General features: G+C 45.8%; 1 protein-coding gene across 1 annotated transcript in view; it reads right to left on the bottom strand.

The window, feature by feature from the left end:
• Nucleotides 1-22,264, bottom strand: part of LOC144124610 (cytochrome P450 4V2-like) — a 67,010-nt gene that overhangs the window by 11,411 nt on the left and 33,335 nt on the right. The window contains exons 6-8 of the mRNA XM_077657401.1: nucleotides 18,656-18,782; nucleotides 8,350-8,526; nucleotides 2,508-2,681 (exon numbers count right to left, since the gene is read on the bottom strand). Of these exons, the coding sequence (XP_077513527.1) occupies nucleotides 2,508-2,681; nucleotides 8,350-8,526; nucleotides 18,656-18,782 (478 nt within the window). The remainder of the gene's footprint in view (nucleotides 1-2,507; nucleotides 2,682-8,349; nucleotides 8,527-18,655; nucleotides 18,783-22,264) is intronic.

Raw genomic sequence — 22,264 nt, 5'->3', positions numbered from 1 at the left:
GGCAAATTTTCAAACCTGTGTTGAGTTGAGCTGAGTTGTTGTATGCTACTGGTGGGATTAGCCTTGCTTAGTCTGTAAGCAGTTGTTCCACCGTAGCGTCACTTATATGTGAATAACGACCTAGAACCTGTCGGATCTGCTCCGCTATGCGCACAGTCACTTATAATAGCGAACACTAATACTTGCCATTCCGCTTATACCTGTATGCAATCGTTACCAGTGACTTGACGCTCGAACTGCATTTAAGTAGATAACACAAGGAGTTTGATTAAATTTCAGCTGATGCACAGTGAAGTCCGAATATATCGGAATATTGGCTATCGCGCACAAATTATCCTCTCGAAAGTCGTCTGTAAAAATACAGGAAAGTTTCGCACTATATCGAACTCCACGCCGCGCTCCTGGAAGTGGCGCTTTTCGTAACGGTTCTTTCGACCACTTTTCGGGCCCACACGTCGGCCCTTGCTGGCAGCGATGGAACCCTGTGGCGAGATGAACGTGGAGGGGCTTTGAGGGTGGCCTTCGACATCTCGTACTCATCCTCCGCTCCTGCCCGCTGCGTTGCGGTAAAGCAAACCTAACTAAAGACCAGCAGCGGTCCTCGTCTGTCGTGCTCTGCTGTCGGAGGTTTGCGGAAATTATATTTTAATGTAAGATCAATATCTATGCAGTGTGCTGGTAACCGGGTCTTATGTGGGAGAGGCAGTGACTCGTTGGATAGAACAGTCCGCTGCGGCTTCGATGCGAAGCATGGTAAGCCAAGTAACACGTAGCAAACGGCACTTTGGCAGCACGCCGGCTGGCAGCACATCGCTGCAAAAAAGGGTGTCTCTAGCGTGGATGGTATGTATTGTTACTCCTAGGTTACATATATCTACTGCCATTTTTTATTTAATGATATATAGAACTAATTCGCGATCCGCTTCCAGTTCGATATTCCCGGGTTCGACTGTTTACATCTTCAAGCTTCACCACAGCCTTTTAATATGCTTTCAAACACCGTCATCCAGGAGCAGAAGCCGTCTCCATTCATATAAATTACCTCCTTTATACCGTCGCCGTAATAGCATTAAATGCCCAGTTTTTCCAGAGGCTATTATAAAAAGTAACGATCTCACTTCTCATGTATTAAACGATATAGAACGTGCTTTCACCAACAGAACCATTTTTTATTGATAACTCCATGATATTTCTTTTTTTTTCTTCTACTGCTATGCTTGCTACAATTTTAGCGCCTAACCCTGTAGATGACCACTGTGCAACACTTTTCTGTATGCCTATCTCGATACTGCCCGCTATTCATCTTGGCCTGTAATTTTTTGCTACTATTGCCACCCTGGTGGCCATTCACTGGAGCCGCAATGTGGGTGGTCTAGGGGCGTTGGCATCAGCCTGCACTGCTCGGTTTCCCCTGCTCGATTGTCGGTTGGCTGAGTCGTGCCTTCTGTGATAGTGTTTGTGTGCTCTTCCTTTACGCTCCATTTACTCTTGGTAGCAATATATAAACAAAAATGTCAATTTTCAATTTAGAAGCTATGAATGTAAAATCAGAGCGGTTTTCAACCGCGCTCACTTGGTGTAAAATCATTTATTTGGCGTTATTATGGGGCACCATCGATATTATGCGCGTGTGGCGGTGCATCGACGACCACCCAGATTTTTAGTGGACAGCCCAACCGAAGCCGTGGCGCCGAAGCCTGTATCGTGTCCTATAAAAGTGCTATGACCGCTGATGGCACACTTCGCAGAGCACACTCCTAGGCACACTTATGCGTCTTCATGGTGCAGGCCAAGGAGTAAAATGAGCGTGCCGGCTCGACCGCACTGCAGGGCACTGTGCACACGCTATAATACCTGGCTGGCATAACGCACTCAGCCTTTATTCTGTGCTCTCCCCCTCCTGTTCCCTTCGATCACCGAAGCGCAGAGCTTCTTCCTTTCACCGCCCTTCCTGCATACGTATGGAAGGATGTTAGAGCGTCCCTTTTGAAACTGGGCGGTGGCAGGTGCCACCACGCTCATTATTTCTCTTTTATTTATCTTACCAATTTCTCAAACTTATCTGTATTTCCTGCAAATGTGCCATGTTTATACATATGAGTTGGAATGATTTTACGTCATATCATTTTTTAATGATGAACTACTATACTTAGGCCGCCGCACTGCTTATGAGCCACCAATTTAATAATCGCCTTTTGCTCACGTCTACCACAGATTCATAAGCGATTTTGCCGCCACGCCACCTGTCGGCATTGCTGCGAAACAAAATGCAGCCGGCAGCGTGAGACGGCCGTGTTCGGCGGGAGCCTCCTGCAGGACATCTGACTACCTCTGATTAAAGCTTCATCCGATTGCATCCTGACGCCATATATCGGAAGCTCCACACCGATGAAACGTTATCCGCGTCCTCTTAACGTTTACCCCGGAATAAAGTGCGACGCAAATGTGCTGCATTAAAGCGCTTTGCACCGTGCGAGAAGCAGCAGCAGAGAAACGTAGACACGTGCCTTGACACAGCACTCCATGTACTGCAGCCGCTTCAGGTCCTCCATTGTGTACACCCTGTCGGAATGGTGACCGAGGACATCCTCCAACTCCTGCTGCACTCTTCTCTGCTTCTCCGGGTGGAGGCCGAGGAGATAGAGGCTCCAACTTATGGCACACGAGCTGGAGTCACTTCCCTGCGAACGGCATCAGAGTGGTGGCTTGTAACCGTTCTACGCTTTGTAACCACAGGTTTGTAACCGTTCTACACTTTATGCAAAAAAGTACAGCAATCGTTGTCTAGTCCTGCTCCCATGCTCACAAACGTTTTGTGCACTTATGCGCAAATGTGCTGAAGTATTAATGCTACTTCTTTCTGGTGATTTTGAATGCAATCCTGGCCCCTCAAATCTCCGCTCTCAAACCGAGAACCAACCCAACCAATTATCAGCTATTACCGAGATGCTTAAAAAAATAAGTAGTCAAACATCTGTTCTTGCAAAAGGTCAGGTCGAAATCCAGTCCGACGTTAAATATATTAAAACTGCCCAACTAAATATTGAGGCTAAGCATGAGAATATTTACGCACGTCTTGAGGCCTTGGAAGAAAGAGCCCACTCCATAAACAACCTCGAAGAAAGCCTTGCAGCCGTTCAGGGCACAGTAGGCCATTTAGCGCTCCCGCAAGACAGCATTCAGTCTCGTCTGGACGATATCCAAGACAGAGCCCGACGAAATAACCTGATTCTTCACGGTATTCATGACGAGGCTGAATCGTGGAAAGATACAGAGGATAAAACGCTCGCTGTGCTTTCTTCCGCCGTTGGTGATCAATTCACGCCAGACCTTGTTGAACGTGTCCATCGCATCGGTACTTTGTCGCCATCAAAGTGGCGTCCCGTAATCGTCAAATTCTCTTCGTTTAGAACTAAAAATGCAATACTGTTATCGCGCGCAGACCTAAAACCAGAAAAAGTTTCTGTGACCGAAGATTTTTCTCCTGCCACACGGCAGGTGAGAAAAAATACTTGTCGAATTCGCCAAATCCTTGCCACAATCCCCTAATTATCAGCTGAGGCACAAGAAGCTGCTTGTGAACAAAGAATGCTACGTCTACGACTGTAAAACAGACAGCGTTAAGAAGCTGCCTCAACAAAGCCCTGTCGACATTATTTCAGATGAGTCGCAAACTGTGTCCCCATAGGGCCACGCGAGGGGACGTGATGCGTGATCTTCCAAATCAACTTTATCTGTTCTTCTGCCTAACGTTCGCAGCATCCTTAACAAACGGGGCTCCCTTCACTCCGTTATCGACATCTGTGACGCAGACATCATTGCACTAACCGAAGCCTGGTTGCACCCCAATGTTCAAAGCAGTGAAGTATTTTACAGGTAATCGCATTTCACAGTTCATCGCTGTGATCGCACTACCCGTGTTGGTGGCGGTGTGTTGCTCGCGATAGCTAAATTCATTCCTTTCTACACTATTCACATTCAAACCGACTTCGAATCTATGTGTACATGCGCAGAACTTGGCCACAATAAATTTATTTTTGGTGTATGCTATCGCCCTCCTTCGCACTCGTCCACTTTTGTTTCCGAGCTTCATGACGCCCCTAACATAGTATCAACACGCCATCCTACTGCACCAATATTTCTTTTAGGCGACTTCAACTTCTCCAGCACTTCATGGTCGTCTGAAGTGCCTGTCTTAAGCCCATTTTCTTCCCAGAGTCACGATTTTTTAGATCTTTGTTCTACTTTTTCCTTAAGTCAACTCGTTACTAAACCCACCAGGTCACTCAACCATAGCGCGAACACCTTAGAACTTATTCTAACCAGAAGCCCAGACCTTGTGTATCCAAAATCCTACCTGCCTGGTTTAAGTAACCACGTAGTGTTAGCATTTGAAATTAGTGTCGCGAAAGTTAAGCCAAGTAATACCACTAAAACAATTTGCCATTACAGCAGAGCTAACTTTGAAAAAAATTAACAATGACTTGGCCACTTTCCTAGATTTATTCAAGACGCATTTTTCAGATCGAAGTGTGATTACTAACTGGAATATTTTTAAATCCAAAGTCAACGAATTGATTTCGAAACACGTACCGAAACGTGTAATCACTTCAGATGCTAACACACCCTAGTATAACTCCTATTTGCGCCAATTACCTAACCGAAACAAGCGCCTTTATCGAGTGGCTAAACTGGCTCCTTCCGATGACCGTTGGGCAGTGCATAAAGAAGCTAACAAAACTTACGTTCTGGCATTGAAACAAGCAAAAACTTACTTCATGCGGACGACACTACCACGCATGCTCAGTGATAACCTTAAAAAATTCTGGCGCGTTGTTAATCCTTCTTCAAAGACCTTAATAACACTGATTCTAGCGGAGCTTCTATCGCTGAGTCTTAATGTCCAACCATTTTGAATGATATATTTTGCAAGAATTCCGTCTCTTGTGATGGGTCATTTTTACCGAATCCGCCCTTCTACAATTATTTGCCTATGAATTCAGTTGTTATTAACAGTTGTAGTATCGAGAGCATAATTGAGTCTTTGAAGGTATCTGCAAGTCCAGGTGTTGACCTTATTAATGCCAAATTTCTGAAGTGTACAAAGGTTTACTCTTCACTGTGTTTGTTACTAATTTTTCAACAGTGCATTGATACAGGTGAATGCCCTGACGACTGGCGAGTTTGGAATGTGGTTTCACTTCATAAATGCGGTAGTACCGCTTCCCCATTTAATTACCGCCCAATATCACTTACCAGTATACCATGCCAAATCATAGAGCACATTCTTTACTCCGAAATTTTCCACTTTCTGGATTCAAATTCGTTTTTTCACACGCACAACACGGCTTCCGAAAAACGTTGTCTTGTGAAGCGCAACTAATTACCTTTTCGCATAAGCGCCACCTAATTCTTGACCGACGCTCCCTTGCCGATTTATTTTCTTAGATTTTGCCAAGGTATTCGACAAAGTTAGCCACAAACCACTACTCTTATAATTAGTGCAACTTAACCTTGACCCCAAAATTATTACGTGGCTAGAACACTTCCTTTGTCATCGTTCTCAGTTTGTATCTTGTAACAATTATACATCTTCTAGCGCGGTCAACTCTGGAGTGCCTCAAGGCTCGGCTTTGGGTCCCATTCTTTTCTTAATCTACATTAGTGATTTAACCCAGCACGTTACTTCTTACATGTATTATTTGCCGCTGACTGTGTTGTGTTCAGAGAAATTACTTGTGACCAGGATGTTAACACGTTACAAACTGATCTTTACGCTATTTTCGATTGGTGCATTCACTGGCTCAGGTCACTTAATATCATTAAATGTAAAGTCTTGCGCGTATCCCTTAGAGAGTCAAGTCCAGCTGCTTACCTTCTTAATAACACTATCCTTGAGTCAGTAACATCTTACCGCTACCTTGGCGTACATATTACGTCATACCTCGAGTGGTCAATAGATTTGCATTTCCCGCCTTGTAATGGACTAAGTTATTTACACACGTACACATAAAGTTTCGTGATAATAATCAATTTTTACTGCGTAGCGGTATTTGCGGCCAGAGAGCGCCATGGCACAAGGTATTATCAGCATCTCAGGGTAGGGTCAGAGACCCTTTTTCCATTCATTTCATCCCAAAGAAGCCAATGACCAGGGCTGGAGAGAACTTGTACCTATTGTGTCACCGGGTGAATGCCCGGCGGCGCTTCGAATCGAACCCACTCCTCCCGCATGCTCAAACCACTAAGCCACCCCTGAGATATGAAGTTTCATTGCATATTCTTTTGTCGTTATTTTTGCATCTCTCAGGCAATTTGTCCCATGGCCTATGCAACTGCGTCCGCTAGCATTCATTTTAACGCGATAGCGTTAAGGTTCTCGCTCAGCGGTGAACTCGGCGTGTGTGACGTCGGTGGCGGTGTGTGCGTAAACGCTGCATTTGTCGAAAAGGCGGCGACGTCACACCTGGAGCGGCGGATTTGATTATGGATGGTTTTTACGGCGCAATGACATTCTGTGGCCAAAGAGCGCCATGGCATAAAGTGTTTTAGAATACTCAAGGTGGGTCGAAGACCCATTTCCCAAGTAATTCACCCTAAAGAAGCCGAGCGCAAGGCCCGGGTAAAGCATGGGCCCATTGTACCAGCGGTCGGTAACCGGCGGCACTGGTAATCGAGCCACGCGCCTTCCGCATGCGAGGCGGATCCTCAAACCACTTGGCCAGCACTGCGGTGAAACGGAGTATTTGAAAAGTAATTAAAGCAATAGAAGATTGCTGATTAGAAGGACTCAGTATAAGTAAGACATGTAATTATATAAAATGAAGTAAATTGATTTTGCTGCAAAAGAAAATTGGGATAATTTGTCGGGAATCGAGTTCCGAGTGAGACACGTGACCGCTAGACCACGCGGGCACGTTCGTATGCAACTTTGCTCAAGTGTGGCTTTATATGTAAAGGGTCCTTCCTGCTTAAATCTAACCATGGCCCGCAGTATGTACGTAAATAAAAAAATTAAAATAAGATATGTGCATTGTGTGGTATTTCACATAATGTGTTAACAATGTCCGAGTCGGCGTGGGCAAGAGGAGCCCCTGACAGGAGCCATCAACGCTATCCCGGCATAACCTTAAAGGCGGAGCTTAAGTGCCCCCCAAACTCTGAATAGAGCAGCGACACGTTCTCACTCGATGCCATGGATGACACAGGAATGTGGTCAAGCACTCTAGTAAGAGATTCCGGCGCTCTCACGATACGACATTCGAAATTTCATTTAATGAAAAGACTGAACAGTTCTCGAGGCACACAAGGTTTCAGCTCTGCAGTAGAGTTCTGTTCTCACTTGCGCCGCACTGCATTAAATTTTGCGAATCTTTTCCATTAGCACTTTTGTTTTTCAGAATGAAGATATCATCTAATAGTGGGGCACTCGGGTACAAGATGCAGAACGACTTGTTCCAGGCACCACGACTCGCTCCTTGCTGCGATCACATTCTAGTCGCACACATAATGGCACATCTTGAGCACCTGGGCGAAAGTAACTGCTGACTTGTGCTCGAAGTTTTCCGGTTTTTATATGAGACAGGCCTAGATACCGATCTCCAGAATAGGCGTGTGTGATTTGCATAGGATTGATGATTAACGATGCGAAACACGCATGTGCATACGCGTGTGTGCCAGGAAGCGCGCGCGCGCGCCGGTGTGTGCGTGTGTAGAAGCCCGTCTCATAAGCATGCGTGCTTGTTGTACGTAGACTGCAACGTTAACAGCACGAAAGCTACGCGCTTTTGGGTGCTAAGGCGTGCATACTTAGAAGTCCATCTCCGAACCACATATCCGTGATGTGCGTACGTGTGCGTGCCGGACATGGACAGCGAGTGATATGCACTCTAGACACGGATGTACGCCTAAATTGGCGTAAAAATTGAGTAATATGTCCTCTAGCGCAATCCCTTTTATAAAAGGAAGCGGGCTAGAGGACAACTTACACCATTTCTACTCCTTTCGTGTTTAGAGCGTACGCGTTCGAATTCGCGCTAGAGAAGAGTGCAAGCAAGTGTGTGCGTGGACAAATGCGTCTCCCGGGTCACTTTATACAATTTATTGTATTAGGACATCCCAGCTTCCATCAGCGCTCTGCCTGTCCCTTTCCCTCCTTTTCCCGTTCCCCTAGCGTACAATGCAACAGGCCACGGTCACGTTTTAGCCGGCCGACCCCTCCGCCTTTCCTCTTTCTCTTTTCACGCTCTCTCGTCTTTTTTCAAACAGTGCCATCATGAAAGCACTATAACCTTAGAAGACTGCTTACGCAATCACGAGAAACGAAGACTTTGAGCTTCCACTGCTCACCGCGAACATCATGAAGTCGGCGTCTTTTCGCACTTCGTCCAGAGTGTACGAAGGCGTCTTCATGTGAGCCAGCAGAAGGCTGTCGAGGAACAGAGAACAGCTTCCATCGCTGTTTTGAGGGGCCTGTCCGAAGTCGTCAGTGCAATGGGACAGCACATTCTTCCGGTTCTTCAGCACCTTTAAAGAGAAGAACAAGAAAGCCGGGTTGTAGCAAAGAACCAAATGTTTTACCGGCATTGTGTAAGCGAGCAAGACGCTCGTTACCTCATGACCCAAAGAAATTGAAGCACTAAAAATAGCGTGTCCTTTCCTTTTTCCTGCTGAGAGTGCAAGGAGCTCGGTCCATTTAACGTGAGTCCGTAGTGATTTGTTGCATCATTCCGCACTCTTACCTTTCCCGTGCCCGTATGCAAGAAAAATTGGAGGTGCTTTGAATGAATGAATGAATGAATGAATGAATGAATGAATGAATGAATGAATGAATGAATGAATGAATGAATGAATGAATGAATGAACTTTATTTCCTCGTCATAGCGAGTGGAGACTGGGACTGAAGGTACCAATGACCTGACGAAAGGTCCCCGCCCCCTACAGTAAACAGTTTCGACAGCAGTGATAAGAGAACGAAATACATATAAAAGGCAAAAGTACAGGATTTACACAAGTAAAAACATATTACACTTGTAATACGCACTACACAACCACAATGCACACATAGCACAACTGCATTGTTTATATACATTTTGTGAACGGATGTACGTACATACAAACAAATGGAAATGAAACAGAATGGCATTGAGCAAGAAAAGGAAACAACATCGGCTAGTAGCAACGTTGTCAACTCTTTCTTGAATGTACCAATCTGAGCGCTAAAGTCTAACAGTTCCTCAACCTTGTTTAATATTTCAGTTGACGCATATAAAAACGTCTGCTTTCCATAATTTGTTCTTGTTTTCGGCTTGTGTCTGATGTTTCGCCGTAGAAGGTGCCGAGATGTATCTGGATTGAATGTTTTAGAGAATAATTTCTGTTTGTGTGCTGTAAGCAGAAACCTCTTATAATAAATTTTGTCGGCGCGAAGAAGTGAATAACGCTGGAATAATGGAGTGGTTGCAAGATCTACATAACGACCATGATAATTGCTGCATATAGTAGGAAGAATGCGTTTTTGTGAAAGAATTAGCTTGTAGTTCGTTAATGTTGTTGTTACCCATATCAAGATCCATAGCAGAGCTTTGAATAACAAAGGGCATTGCATAACTATTGTTTGAGCCAAAGAGGAATTAGGTGGGCTATTCTTTTAATAATACCTACGGATTTAGAAAGACCATTATATAACCTGCTGATCTGTTAACTCCACGATAAATGTTCTTCAAACCATACACCTAAGAATTTTTGTTCCTTAACGCGGGGTAATTTCCGTTTTATTAAAATATAAGTTAATGTCACTATGCATGTTTTTGTTACGAGGCTTGAATAAAATGCATGTTTTTTCTGTATTGAGTTATAGGCTGTTTTTGCTCAGCCATTCTGAAAGACGATTTAGATAAGTATTTCCGCTGAAAGCAAGTTCGGTAATATCATTGGTATCATCGGCATACATTGCCATTTCTGGTGAGTCAGATATTCGTACAGTGTCATTTACGTACAAAAGGAACAACAGTGGGCCCAGTTTTCAGCCTTTAGGTACACCTTTTGTTAAAGGCAAAATGTCAAAAAAGGCAAAATAAATAGAGTTCACCTGAACATATTGGCTTCGAAACGTTAAATAACTTTTTATTAAATCACCAGCAATGTCACGTATTCCGCAGATTTCTAATTTTTGTAATAGCATTTTATGATCAATTGAGTTGAAAGCCTTTTTAAGTCTGAAAAAAGTCAGAGTGTAATGTGTTGTTTTTCAGTGTTTTCAATTATTTTGTCTTTAATACTCAGAAGGGCTTGTTCAGGCGACTTATTTTTTTTTTTTGAAAGCCATATTGGCAGTTTGAGATCACATCGTGTTTAACGAAAAATGACCACAGCCTGTCAAATATCACGCTTTCAAAATTTTTGGGAATATATTTAAGGCAAATATTTAAGACAGCGATAGCTATAGCTGGCCGCGTGGAACTTTCTCAGTTGAATTGCAAAGTCAGTCTTTCGCCGCTCCGTTTCGCTCGGCGTTCCTTCTTCATCTTCGTCCTACTTGACACGGCGCATGCGCACGGCTGTTGCAGCTCGGTATCGCCGACGCACCGCGCCGCCAGCAGCAGCAGCTGCTCCGCACCATGTGGTTGATCACGTGACCAGCCACGTGACGAATCACGTGATCAACCACGGCGCCGCGTCGCCGGCAGCTGCTCCGCACCACCTGACAGAGTGGCGACGCAGCCACGCGGTGGCGGTGCAGCCAGAGGGTGGCAGTGCAGTCACAGGGTTGCGGCGTCGCCACGCTGAAGGTTCGAAATGCTACCGTAATGTAGCTATCGCTACAAAAAGATGAGTCCGCGGTGCATCTTAGAAGTGTAGCACTCGAGTTTGGGGGGCGGTGAAAGTTTTCAGATTGCCTTATACCGCCGCGTTTTACAAAGTGGTAAAATAGTTGCTGTAACTATATAGCGGTTGGTCCTTTGTACAGGGCGTTTCATGTAAGACTTTGCACATTTTTTTTAATGAGGCGTTTTGAGCCACAAGAGCGCTTTTTTCGGCATCGTGTTGTCAGCGGTGTAGTACCTAATGCAGCAAAGACGTGGTAACTAGCAGGCTGGTTAACTGATATTGAATAGTCAACTTTTTGAAATGTTACTGTTAAGCTTCTTAATTACTGAGAGGCGTGTAGCCAACCGTAATTAATATCCATATCACCTTCTGAATTTCGTAAACACGATTATCCTGGGCGCTGTGGCCCAACAAATTTTGGCTATTTCGGCGAGTTACGTGCACTGGAGAGGTTGCTTTGCCTGCAAGCTTCTCGAAAGTGCGTGTATTCTAGCGCGATGTAGCCAAATTATGTTGGGCAGCCGAGGGTAGCCGCGCCGAGGGCAACGGCTGCGTGTCCCATCTGATCCATTACAATGGCACAGTCGACAAACGTTGGGCCCGACCATGATCTGCTCGACCCGCTCCACCTCCGGAACTGACGGGAGGTCCTCTGGGTGCCTCACTCGCCGCCCGCAACCTTCATCCGGCCCGAGAGCAACGTCCATGCCCCCTTGGAGGATTCGGCCGAGGCCCTCCTTTCCGCAGCCCTCGCTACCGTGTCACTCCAACTACGGGAACTGTCCTCACCTTTCACCACAGTGATGTGCCGCAGTTCCCTGTCCGCCGACTATGCAGTGCCGCTTCCGGATATTCGTGGCTTTCCTGACGGCTCAGCGGCGTGGATCCAAGACGTTGATATTGCTGTGCAGCGTTTCGGCTGCTCTTCCGACACCACGCTCGCCTTCACGGAAGACCACCTCCGCGGAGATGCCCGCGCTTGGCACGAGTAATAAACCCGCCACTGCATCACCTTGTCGGCTCGGACAGCAGCCCTGCTCATCGCTTTTGCCCCTCTGCCGAGTGCACGCGACGCCGAATTCGTGCAGATGCGGTCGCGGTGCCAAGCTCTGGAGGAGGACGTCGCCGTCTAGATGTTCGAAAAACTCCGTCTTCTACAGGCCAGCAACATGGCGTGGCCCGCGCCTGCCGCCTGGCCCTATGTCGTCGACGGCCTGTATGAGTTCATCCATGCGGCTGTCCTAACCACCGAGGACACCGACTCCGTCCACGCCTTCGTGCGCCTGGGCGTCATAGTGCAGCGGAGCGGAATGCGCTCATTTCCCATGACGTCTGCCGAAGGCCGGCGCCTGCTGTGTCAACACGGGCAGCACCGAACGACCGTACTGATTTTTCCGGGATTGTGTGCGAGGCATAGGTCTCACTGAAGTGGTTCAACATGCCGTGCGGCTACGGCTTCGTCCACCGCACAGACACTAATGAGGATATTTCGTTCACCGAACTGCAACGGAACACCAGAGGCCAAATCAGCTTCGTCGCATCCGGAACGGGCAGGTGGTTGAGTTGAAAGTCATTGATGGGGAGAAAGGTCGCAAGGCAGCCAACGTCGTTATACTCGACGCGAAACCCGCGTAGGGAAGTCGCAACGATGTCGGAAAGCAACACGCTGACACCTACCGCTTCTCACTGCGAAGCCAGGAAAGGCATAGTGTTATCGCCGGAAAAGGTGTCAAGCAGTCCGACGCCGCTTCTTCCGCGGCCCCCGCCGCCACCATGGGGCTTCGGGAGAAGGATCGTTCCAGACGGGGTCCGTATTCCGAGTTTGTGTCGTAATAAATAGCGTCATAATCTGCAGCAGCGGCTACACCTAATTGGTCGAAACGCCGGAAGTGGGTGTGGTGGTTCGAATTCATCGAAAAGGGTCGAAGAAATCGGACGGTGACGTCGACACATAGCGTACGCTCCTCCAACAGCTGACGCTGAAGGACAGCCAACATGGCGACGCGCTCTGAAGCGGGTCCTCTCACTTCGAAGTGAACTCGTCGTTGTTACTGCGTTTTTCGGCACGTGAAGTGGCTATAAACTGGGTACGGTACTTTCGCTCGTCTTATCTTGCCTATAACAAATTGTATGGACGACAAATTTGGCCTGTTTTTTTTTATTTCGCCTGACGATTCGGTAGCTCCTCATGCCGCCGCGGTGGCTGAGTGGTTATTGCGCTCGGCTGCTGGCCCTAAAGACGCGGGTTCGATCCCGTCCGCGGCGGTCGAATTTTGATGGAGGCGAAATTCTAGAGGCCCGTGTACTGTGCGATGTCAGTGCACGCTAAAGAACCCCAGGTGGTCGAAATTTCCGGAGCCCTTCCCTACGGCGTCCCTCATAGCCTGGGTCGCTTTGGGACGTTAAACACCCATAAATCGATTCGGTAGCTTCTAGGCCTAACGAGCACCAGCTAGTGCTAGAAATTGTTCTCTTCATTCAAACCGGATGGCGCCACCATACCCGGAGTTATCTCGTCTGCGTGTGTTGAATGATGTAACATAAAGCACAATGACCCACAAAATACTTGAGTTTACTGCGCGCAAACGTCCATTTCCTGTTCTAGAACTATATATTAGCTATTGAAATATCCTGCATCATGATCGTGTGTAATGCCTGCCAGCGTGAAGCCGCTCTTGTGCACGGATGGTCAATCTCCAGAGAAGCGCTACTACACAGACGCCTTTGACATACCAAATGTGGTTTTTCGGCGTCCCTTACTGTCCTAGTTAGCCGTGGTGGTGTGGCTCTGCATTGAGCTCACGAGTTAGCCTGCAAATTAGTTTTCAGGCGTCAGTGTGGGCATTACTGTGCTTCGTACCATGGCGAACCTATGAAAACTTCGTCTGCGAAGAGAAGCACAACAAGGTTTTTTTTATCTCATCCGTTATCTTTATTGGAGGCCGAAAAATTAAAAACCTATCAGCGGCATCTAACGGCTCTTTGAGCGCCTGCATAAAAGGAATGAAAAACGTCAATTACTGTCTGCACAACCGTCCAATAACGGCGCCAACTTCGTTCAGCGATGTTGCAGACGGCAGTTCGTCACGGCGTCTTGGTTCAGCACGGCATGGGGCGCGCATTGTGCAGCGAGTCAGTGCACGCCACAAATTTTCCTCTCTGTTGTCTTTTACCCTCAAGATAAATGCAAAACGCCGTGTTATGTGAACAAGCTAGCTGCTTTTATTTACAATAGGCGATCGACGGCAGTGACGCCTTCGGTCACTGAAAAGCCATGCGTATTGCGTACAATATTTTCTTCCTTAAATATACCTCCGGTCTTTACGGTACAGAAAAGAGTATCTGTGCTATTGTTTCTTTTTGTTGAAGTCCATTGAGCAAATAAAGCAGCTTAAGCAGCTATCATATTACCCGTTTAGAGTGGAATCCGATGGCCAACTAAACTTGTGGCGGAATTTTTCTTTTCTCGCATTCCACATGCACTGCACATCTTCGTCTTCATCAACTAAAACTGCTGTCGAACTAATATCGTCGCCAGACGTGCCGACGACCCAGCAAAGCAAAATCATGAGCCAGCCAGGCTAAACACCTGCTTTTGCATGTCTACTCGGTTTACCTGCGTTAAAACCCTACCAATTGTTTTTAATGAACATGTGCAAAAATGCTACGGCAGGACAGCATGCGCATATGTAGAGTTACACACACAGCAAGCATGAACCAGACGTAAAAAGAAAGATCGTTTTTGCAGACTCAAAATAGAACAAATAATCCAAATTATGGGTACGAAATCTCCATACATTGGCAAACGAGCCAATGCTGCAGACAATTAAGAACAATTCCAGGACAGATTTGTACCAAGATGCCGGATACCCGTTCCTTTTTTCGATTCAGATAAGAAAACGCTTCGGCAAAACCTTTCGTAGCAACAACCTTTGTCTGATTTTGCTGCCGTGACCACTGCCGCTGTTTCAATGGCTTTGCAACATATTGGTCTCTTTACGATCTCTGTTGTTACTGGCGGGAGACGTCGGGACTAACCCCGGGCCCATAGGCGAAACAATTGAAGAGCAACTGAAAGCGATCGCGAAAGTCATTCAGGAGATAAAACAAGAGAAAACGGTTACCAACCAAAAACCAGGTTCAATAGATAAAAAAACTAGAAAAAATCGGTAAGATTGAAAAACGGGTACGTGGATCGAGTTGATAAACGTGAGAAAATGGTTGTATCCTTTACTAAAACAGTTGATGATCTAGATAAGAGAAGCCGCAGGTCTAATCTCATTATATATGGTATTCAGGGACAAGAAAATGATACCCCCCGACGGCAGGCTTTGAAAGGATCCAGCGTCTCGGACGAAAGGAAGCATCTGACGATTCAAAGCATAGGCCTGTAATCTTGAAATTATTTGACTACCGAGATAAAACTAACATACTGGGAAACTGCACTAAGCTGAAACAAACGGGGTATTCAATTGGAGAGGACTTTTCCCGAACTATGCGGGAAGTTAGAAAGAAACTCTGGGAGCAAACAAAAGTGAATCATGATCAAAGAGGTACCGTCTACCTTAAATACGATAAAATAAAAATAAACAAGCGTTTGTACGCATGGGACGAAGAAAGACGCGGCATTATTGAGGTCGCAAAAAACTAAAGCCAGGACGACGCTCCTGCCCGAGCAATTCGAAGCCGCCGACGCCCCTAACTGTTATCAATGTTAATGCGCGTAGCCTCGTAAACAAAGTTAAACAGCTAGAGGCAATCTTGATTGCTTTAAACCCTGATATTGTTTGCATCACGGAAACGCGGCTTCACACAAATATCAAGAACCATGAAATGGCTCCTCCTGGCTACAGCATGATTCGTAAAGATAGAATAACTAGAGGTGGGGGAGTGGCTGTGCTTCTGATGCTAGGCATACGCTATTCACTAATGCCAGACGTTCCAAGCTTCGAAGCAGCCTGGTGTAAGGTTCACCTAAGTCAGAGCACTGCCTGCGTTGGCGCTGTGTACAGACCCCCAAACGCAGAGGCTTCCTATCTTGAGCCGCTTCTTGAGTATGTGCAGAGGTACATGCTGGGAAGCGCTGTAATAATGGCAGGTGACTTCAACCTTCCAGAATTAAATTGGAACTTGTTAAGAAGTCCGCGGCAATAAACAATCTTCTCGTAAACTTTTTGTTCACTCTAAATCTAACACAGGTTGTTTCCAAGGCTACTCGGGTGCAGGGTACTTCAAGCTCTATTCTGGACCTTATTTTTCTAAGCGACCATTTTCTGAAGGAAAAGGTTAGCGTGAATATTTTTGATGGCGTTTCTGATCATAACATCGTTGTGTGCACGCTATCGTATCCAGCACGGTTTCGCCAAAGTGGTCCTACAAAGCGTGCATATGCCTTTAACAAAGCTGATGATGCAGCTATCATGACATACCTTGCACACGAATACCTCGATTTCCTCAACCTATGCACAGAAAGCTCTGCAGACATCGATGAAATATGGCTGCAGTTGAAAAATCATGTACTGCACTGTATGAGGCAGTTTGTTCAACTAATAAAAAGACCACAAGAAAGCACAATCCACGGTTAACTCGCGAACTAATTCACTTAAAACGTAGAATTAAAAGTTGAGAAAATCAAACAAATCTAGCCCGGTCCCAGACTACTGCCAAAATGTTAATACAATGAACAAAGCACTGAAGGAAAAAGGCAAAAGAAGCAAAGCAGCACTTCTGTAAAACAACTTTAGCAACTTTAGCAAAGAATCGGCCCACAAATTCTGGCACACACAAAAAAAACCCTCCAAACCCTTTGCCGTCTTACGAAGAAAAAAAGCAGGCGGTTGCGTTTAACGCATTTTTCCAATCCGTATTTGCACCAGACAATGGTATTACGCATTCTTTTAGACAAGAAAAAAGTGAACAATATGGTGCACTGGATGCCCTAGTCGTAACTGAAGAAGGAGTACTATCATTGTTGTTAAGCCTAGATGATAAAAAGGGCAGCGGTCCGAACGAAATTCCAAATGTCTTCTTGAAACGTTATGCCAAACCCATGAGTAAGTACCTATGCCTTGTGTTCAACAAGTCCAAATGCGAGCGCTGTCTCCCAGCGAAATGGAAAGTTGCAAAAATAATACCAGTTCATAAATCAGGTGATAAGGCTTGCAGGTCAAACTGCAGGCCTATTTCTCTTACGTGCACTTCCTGTAAAGTTTTAGAACACATTATCCTGAAATCAATAACAGAGTTTGTTGAATCAAATAACATTCTCCATCCCCAACAACATGGCTTCAAACGCGGCCTGTCTACTGTTACACAACTTGTCGAGACTTTACATGACTTCCCAAAAGCAATTAACGACCAAATGCAAACAGATGTAATCTTAGACTTCTCAAAGGCCTTCGACCGGGTCTGCCACGCCAAACTGCTACAGAAGCTAAGTAATATATTAGGGGGTGGGTCAGTAGTCCAATGGATCGCCAATTATTTAGCCGACCGTCGCCAGTTGGTGCAACTCGGCGACCACACTTCAGATGCTGTCCCGGCCATTTCCGGTGTACCACAGGCCTCTGTTTCAGCCCCAATTCTCTTCCTGCTCTTTATAAATGGCATTGCTGACAATGTAGAAGTGAAACTGAGGTTTTTTGCAGGTGATTGCGTACTATATATAGAGAAATAAAAAGCCGAGATTATCAAATAAGCTTAAACAATGATTTTGGCAAGATAGCAGAATGGTGCTCGAAGTGGCAAATGGCTCTTAACTTGGACAAAGCAGTTTCAATGACTACAACGAAAAAGAAATTCAAACTTAGCTTCGCTTACGGCTATAGCAGCTCTGCACTCAAGACAGTCACCGAGCACAAATATTTAGGCATCATTATATCAGCCAATCTGGGGTGGACATCTCACGTAGATCACATAACAAACAAAGCGATGCGTAAGCTCATCTTTCTGAAACGAGCCCTGCGGTATTCTACGAAAGAAGCCAAACTTTTAGCGTATACTACTATCATTCGCCCAATACTAGACTACACAAACGTCGCCTGGTTCCCGTATACGCAAGATAACATAACTACGATTGAGGCTGTCCAGCGAGAAAGTGTGCGCTCTATCTGCAACAGATATAGGCGCACCGATTCTCCGACGCTAATGCTATATGAGACTGGGCTTGACACGCTAGCTAGTCGTGAGACGCTTAACCGTCTGAAGTTTCTGTACATGATTTTACATAACAAACTTAAAGTTGATTCAGCTACATACATTACCTTGAACACTTCCAGGGAAACGCGCCACAAAAATGAACTCACCATGCAAGAATATTTCTGCGCAAATAATACCTTTACGTTCTCTTTTTTTTTTCCGCGAGCTGTGCGCGAGTGGAGCTCTCTTGATGATTCAGTGATTGTATAGCCAACTACTGAGAAATATTTGGCGCTAGCCGGCAGAAGTGTATTGTCAGGAAAGAAACTGTGATTTTTATTTACTTTTTGCATTATTTTGGGGGTTTTCCGTCTATTTGTATTTCCATATATTTGTATATTCCATATATTTATATTGTATTTCTCGCAATTATTTTCGAAGGGAAAAGGTAACGATTACTTATGGGTTACCTTTGTATTGCCTTTTCCAATGCCTATTCATATTGTCCCCATAGTCTTCACTGTACTTTCTGCGTACTCGAAATAGTGTTTATGCCTGGTCGACTGTTTGCCTGAGGCCAGAACCCACTCCTGTAAAAATCCATGAAACAGGAATTGGCAGTATTAATAAATACAAAAATAATAGATATCGTTATCCAGCTCAGTAGTGCAAATTCAGTGTCACATACGCTTTGCACGATGTCTTCTATTTTTCGCAGCGTCTTGCGAAAAAGGCGTCCGTTTGGCGTGAAGTAGTAGATTGCGTCTAGCCAGTTCCAAGGTTGGAAAGTTCGCTTGCTTATCAAGACTGTCAGCCTGCAAATCAAATAAAAGATACTAATGTAACTGTCATACAAGAGGGAATCATGTTGCTCAGGTGCAAATAATTAAATTCTTCCACCAAGGACACCCATGCAACACATTTCGCTTTCGAAAGGATATTTAGCCATCTATAACTTACCTATATACAACACAATTTCTATACTATATAAATTATGTTAGATATAACACACTTTTCGTCAAGTTTACTTCAGTAGCCCAAGGGAGACAAACTAATGCAAGCGCATTGCCATAATTATGAACAGGCATGGTGTCAGTTACCTCAAACCCTGACAATCTGCTAGCCTGCATAATGCTGCCTGAAAAAAGTGTTTCAGAAAAAACCTCTAATCAATCACAGCCGCATAGCTCAAAATTGCCACTCAGAAAGGACGTCAATCATGAAGGTACAATCTCTCTGTGCTTACATCCCATTCCTGCATGAATGAATGAATGACTGAATCAATCAATCAATCAATCAATCAATCAATCAATCAATCAATCAATCAATCAATCAATCAATCCGTTACTGTGAGGGAGGAATGGCACCCGGCCGCTTTTTGGGAATTAGGAGGAGGGATGGGGGTGTGGGTGCAGTGGCAACTTCTAGTGCGTCGTCTTCATAACCTTCAGGGCAGCGCATCGTAAGTCTATCGACCTCACTTACTCTACTCGCAGTAGGCCGCTACCACTACCGTATGCCGCGATGGCATGTCCTGCCGTCGTGGTTGATCGCATGTGGTCTGCTAGGGTGGCCACGTCGTCATGTGGTGCCGTCGTGGTTGATCGTATGTGCTCTGCTAGGGTGGCCACGTCGTCATGTGGTATTTGGTGAATTTTGTCTCCCTCACGGGAAAGATGGACAAGACCGTATAAGATTTTGTGGATCTACACTACGGTGTTATTGTCAGTGGGTGCACCAGTTGTGCATAGGTACGTCTTGTCTGGCAAGAGAACACTTGTAAAGTATGTACACTGTGCATCGAATAAGTGCTGTAAAGAGCGGCAGAAATCTCGCTAGAGCAGTTGCGGACGTAATTCTTCCTTCATAAAATATTAGCAGTGTTGGACCTAGAAAAATGAAGAATAAGAGCTTACAGTGAAAGCCTCAACAATTTTTCATTTGTTCATGACATCTTCATCAGCAACCAACAAGATAAATCACACCGAGAAATCAAGGACGTAAACTGGGGCCTTAGAACAGTACAGATAAAAAAAATAACAGGACGAGACACTTAAGCTCCCTCTTAAGGGTATCACGAGATAGATTTAATGCCCGTATATGCGGAATTAGGGATTGACTACTTTACGCTCATATACGGCTGCGAATCCTCATACCACTCCTGGCGCATTGCCGTGGCAGTTGAGCGATGCGCCACTACCATGCGGTGGCAGGTGCAGCCACCGCTGGGGCTAGAGAAACCCAGTTTACTCTTCCCAAGCAACCTCTCGCGACTAGTCGTTAATTGAACAGCCACCTGCCATAGCGGGCAGTTTCAATACAGTGGGCTGCTTTTGATAATGTCACAAGATTACATGGACAAGGTGGCCCACATGACCCCTAAGTTGATTCTCTGGGCAACTTGAGACTTGACTTGAGACGGCCGTCGATGTTCCTCACCTCACGCTGGCAAGAGAAAAAAGACCTTTTCAAGTCCTTCCATATCTGCACAAGCTATCGCACAATGTCAAAAGGGTGACTAAGAAGTTCGGAGTTGGTGTTGTCCTTGCAGCCCACTTGAAATTGTCTCGTCTGAGAGCAATGACCAGCGGGTGCCAAGGCAAAAGGTCAAAGAAGAAAAAATGCGTTACCAAACATCATACTCGGTTTGTGCCTTGCACTGTTGGTGTGCTGTATAAGATTCCGCTCAACTGTGGGTCTGTGTACATAGGCCATTCAGGGCTCTGTCTAAATGACAGGCTCAGAGAGCATGCCAGTTGCCTGGGCGCTAGTGGTGCCATGCTCGAATTTGTATTTGCGCTGCCTTAAATGCAAACACTATACTGACAGGAATAAGAAGAAGAAACCGCAGTGCCGTCCTTTCCTCCGTTCTACGGCTGTTGTAGGGCATGCTTCCGATAAGCTGGGCCGGGAAATTGTGGAGGCCCTCGAAATTAGTACTATGGAACGTTGCGTGAGTAAAGCATCGGTAGCCCTTCTAAAAAAAAAAAAACTTGATTTTCTTCGCAATATAAAACCCGCTTTTGTTCTTCCTGGTTTCTGGGCAATTTCGCGGAGTTCTGATATGACTTTGCTTGTGCCTATCATTGATGAAATATATGCGGTAGCTATGTGCGCGCTCTTTTTCCCACACGTGTACGCATGCGCCCTTTCTGCTTTTTAAGGTGGTGTACACTTTCTGATAATACAGTTGCAAGTTTGCGCTCGTGTGTTTGTGTGTTTCTCCCTCCCGTCCTGTGTTAATCTCAGCTAAGTTTTCCTGAATATGTATGGGGATTTTTGGTGCATTTTTCGCTCACAACCAACGACGCCGACGACGACGCCGGATCTTCTGCGACAAGGGGCCTTTAACGCTGTCGCGTTAATAACAAATAAGAGAGCTAATTTATTTACCGATGCCCTAAATTCGGGGAACCCCTAAAAATAATCTGCCGAGACGGTAGGAATGAAGGTGGGTGTATTTGGCAGACAGCATCCACTTACGAACAGCAGCTTTAAAAAATATCCGCATACCTACATTTAACTGGTAGTAGTAGTAGCAGTAGCAGTAGTAGTAGTAGTAGTAGTAGTAGTAGTAGTAGTAGTAGTAGTAGTAGTAGTAGTAGTAGTAGTAGTAGTAGTAGTAGTAGTAGTAGTATGAGTGTTTATTTAGGCACAACAAGGCGCCGAAGATGTCGATGGCATGCTGCACGAGCAGGAAAACAAACAGCGGGAAAGGTTGGCATAAGGGGCCGGGCAGTTGGGACACGAAGGATCGCGACAGAATTTCTATGGATAAAGCCGTGCAGGTGTGACAAGTGTATTGAGTTGCATCTGTCGAACGATGTGAGCATAGCCCGCACAAAAAGACTAGCGTGAGGGTCCAGGTGGAGTTTACGGTCGAGGCGGACAGCGTCGTAATACTCTTTGATGGTGGCGCGTAAGGACAGTCTCGATCCTCCCTCCAATTGCCTTGGCCAGGGATCAATGGTGACCGGGTAAAAGTTGCACGGTCGAGCTGGTTAGTCAGCTCACTGCCGTCAATGCCCGCGTGCCCAGGGATCCATCGGAGGAAGACGTGGCAAGGGTGCAGTGACGCAAGTGCAAGCTCTAGCTTCGTGGACAGATGTGGTGGGAGGGTTTTCGATGGAACGGCACGAATGGCCGCCTGGGAGTCAGTGTCGGTATAGTTAGGTACAGGTGGAAGCGAATGGAAATGTTGAGTGGCGTGAATGATGGAGAGGACCTCGAGCGAGAGAATGTCAGGGGGTGTAGGAACGGGCCGCTAATGCAAATGTCAGTGGCAGAAAGAAGAGGA

This window comes from Amblyomma americanum, chromosome 3 (assembly GCF_052857255.1).
Source record: "Amblyomma americanum isolate KBUSLIRL-KWMA chromosome 3, ASM5285725v1, whole genome shotgun sequence".
Taxonomy (NCBI): Eukaryota; Metazoa; Arthropoda; class Arachnida; order Ixodida; family Ixodidae; genus Amblyomma; species Amblyomma americanum.
Note: the sequence above shows the minus strand (reverse complement) of the source record. Positions and strands in the feature narration are given on the sequence as shown.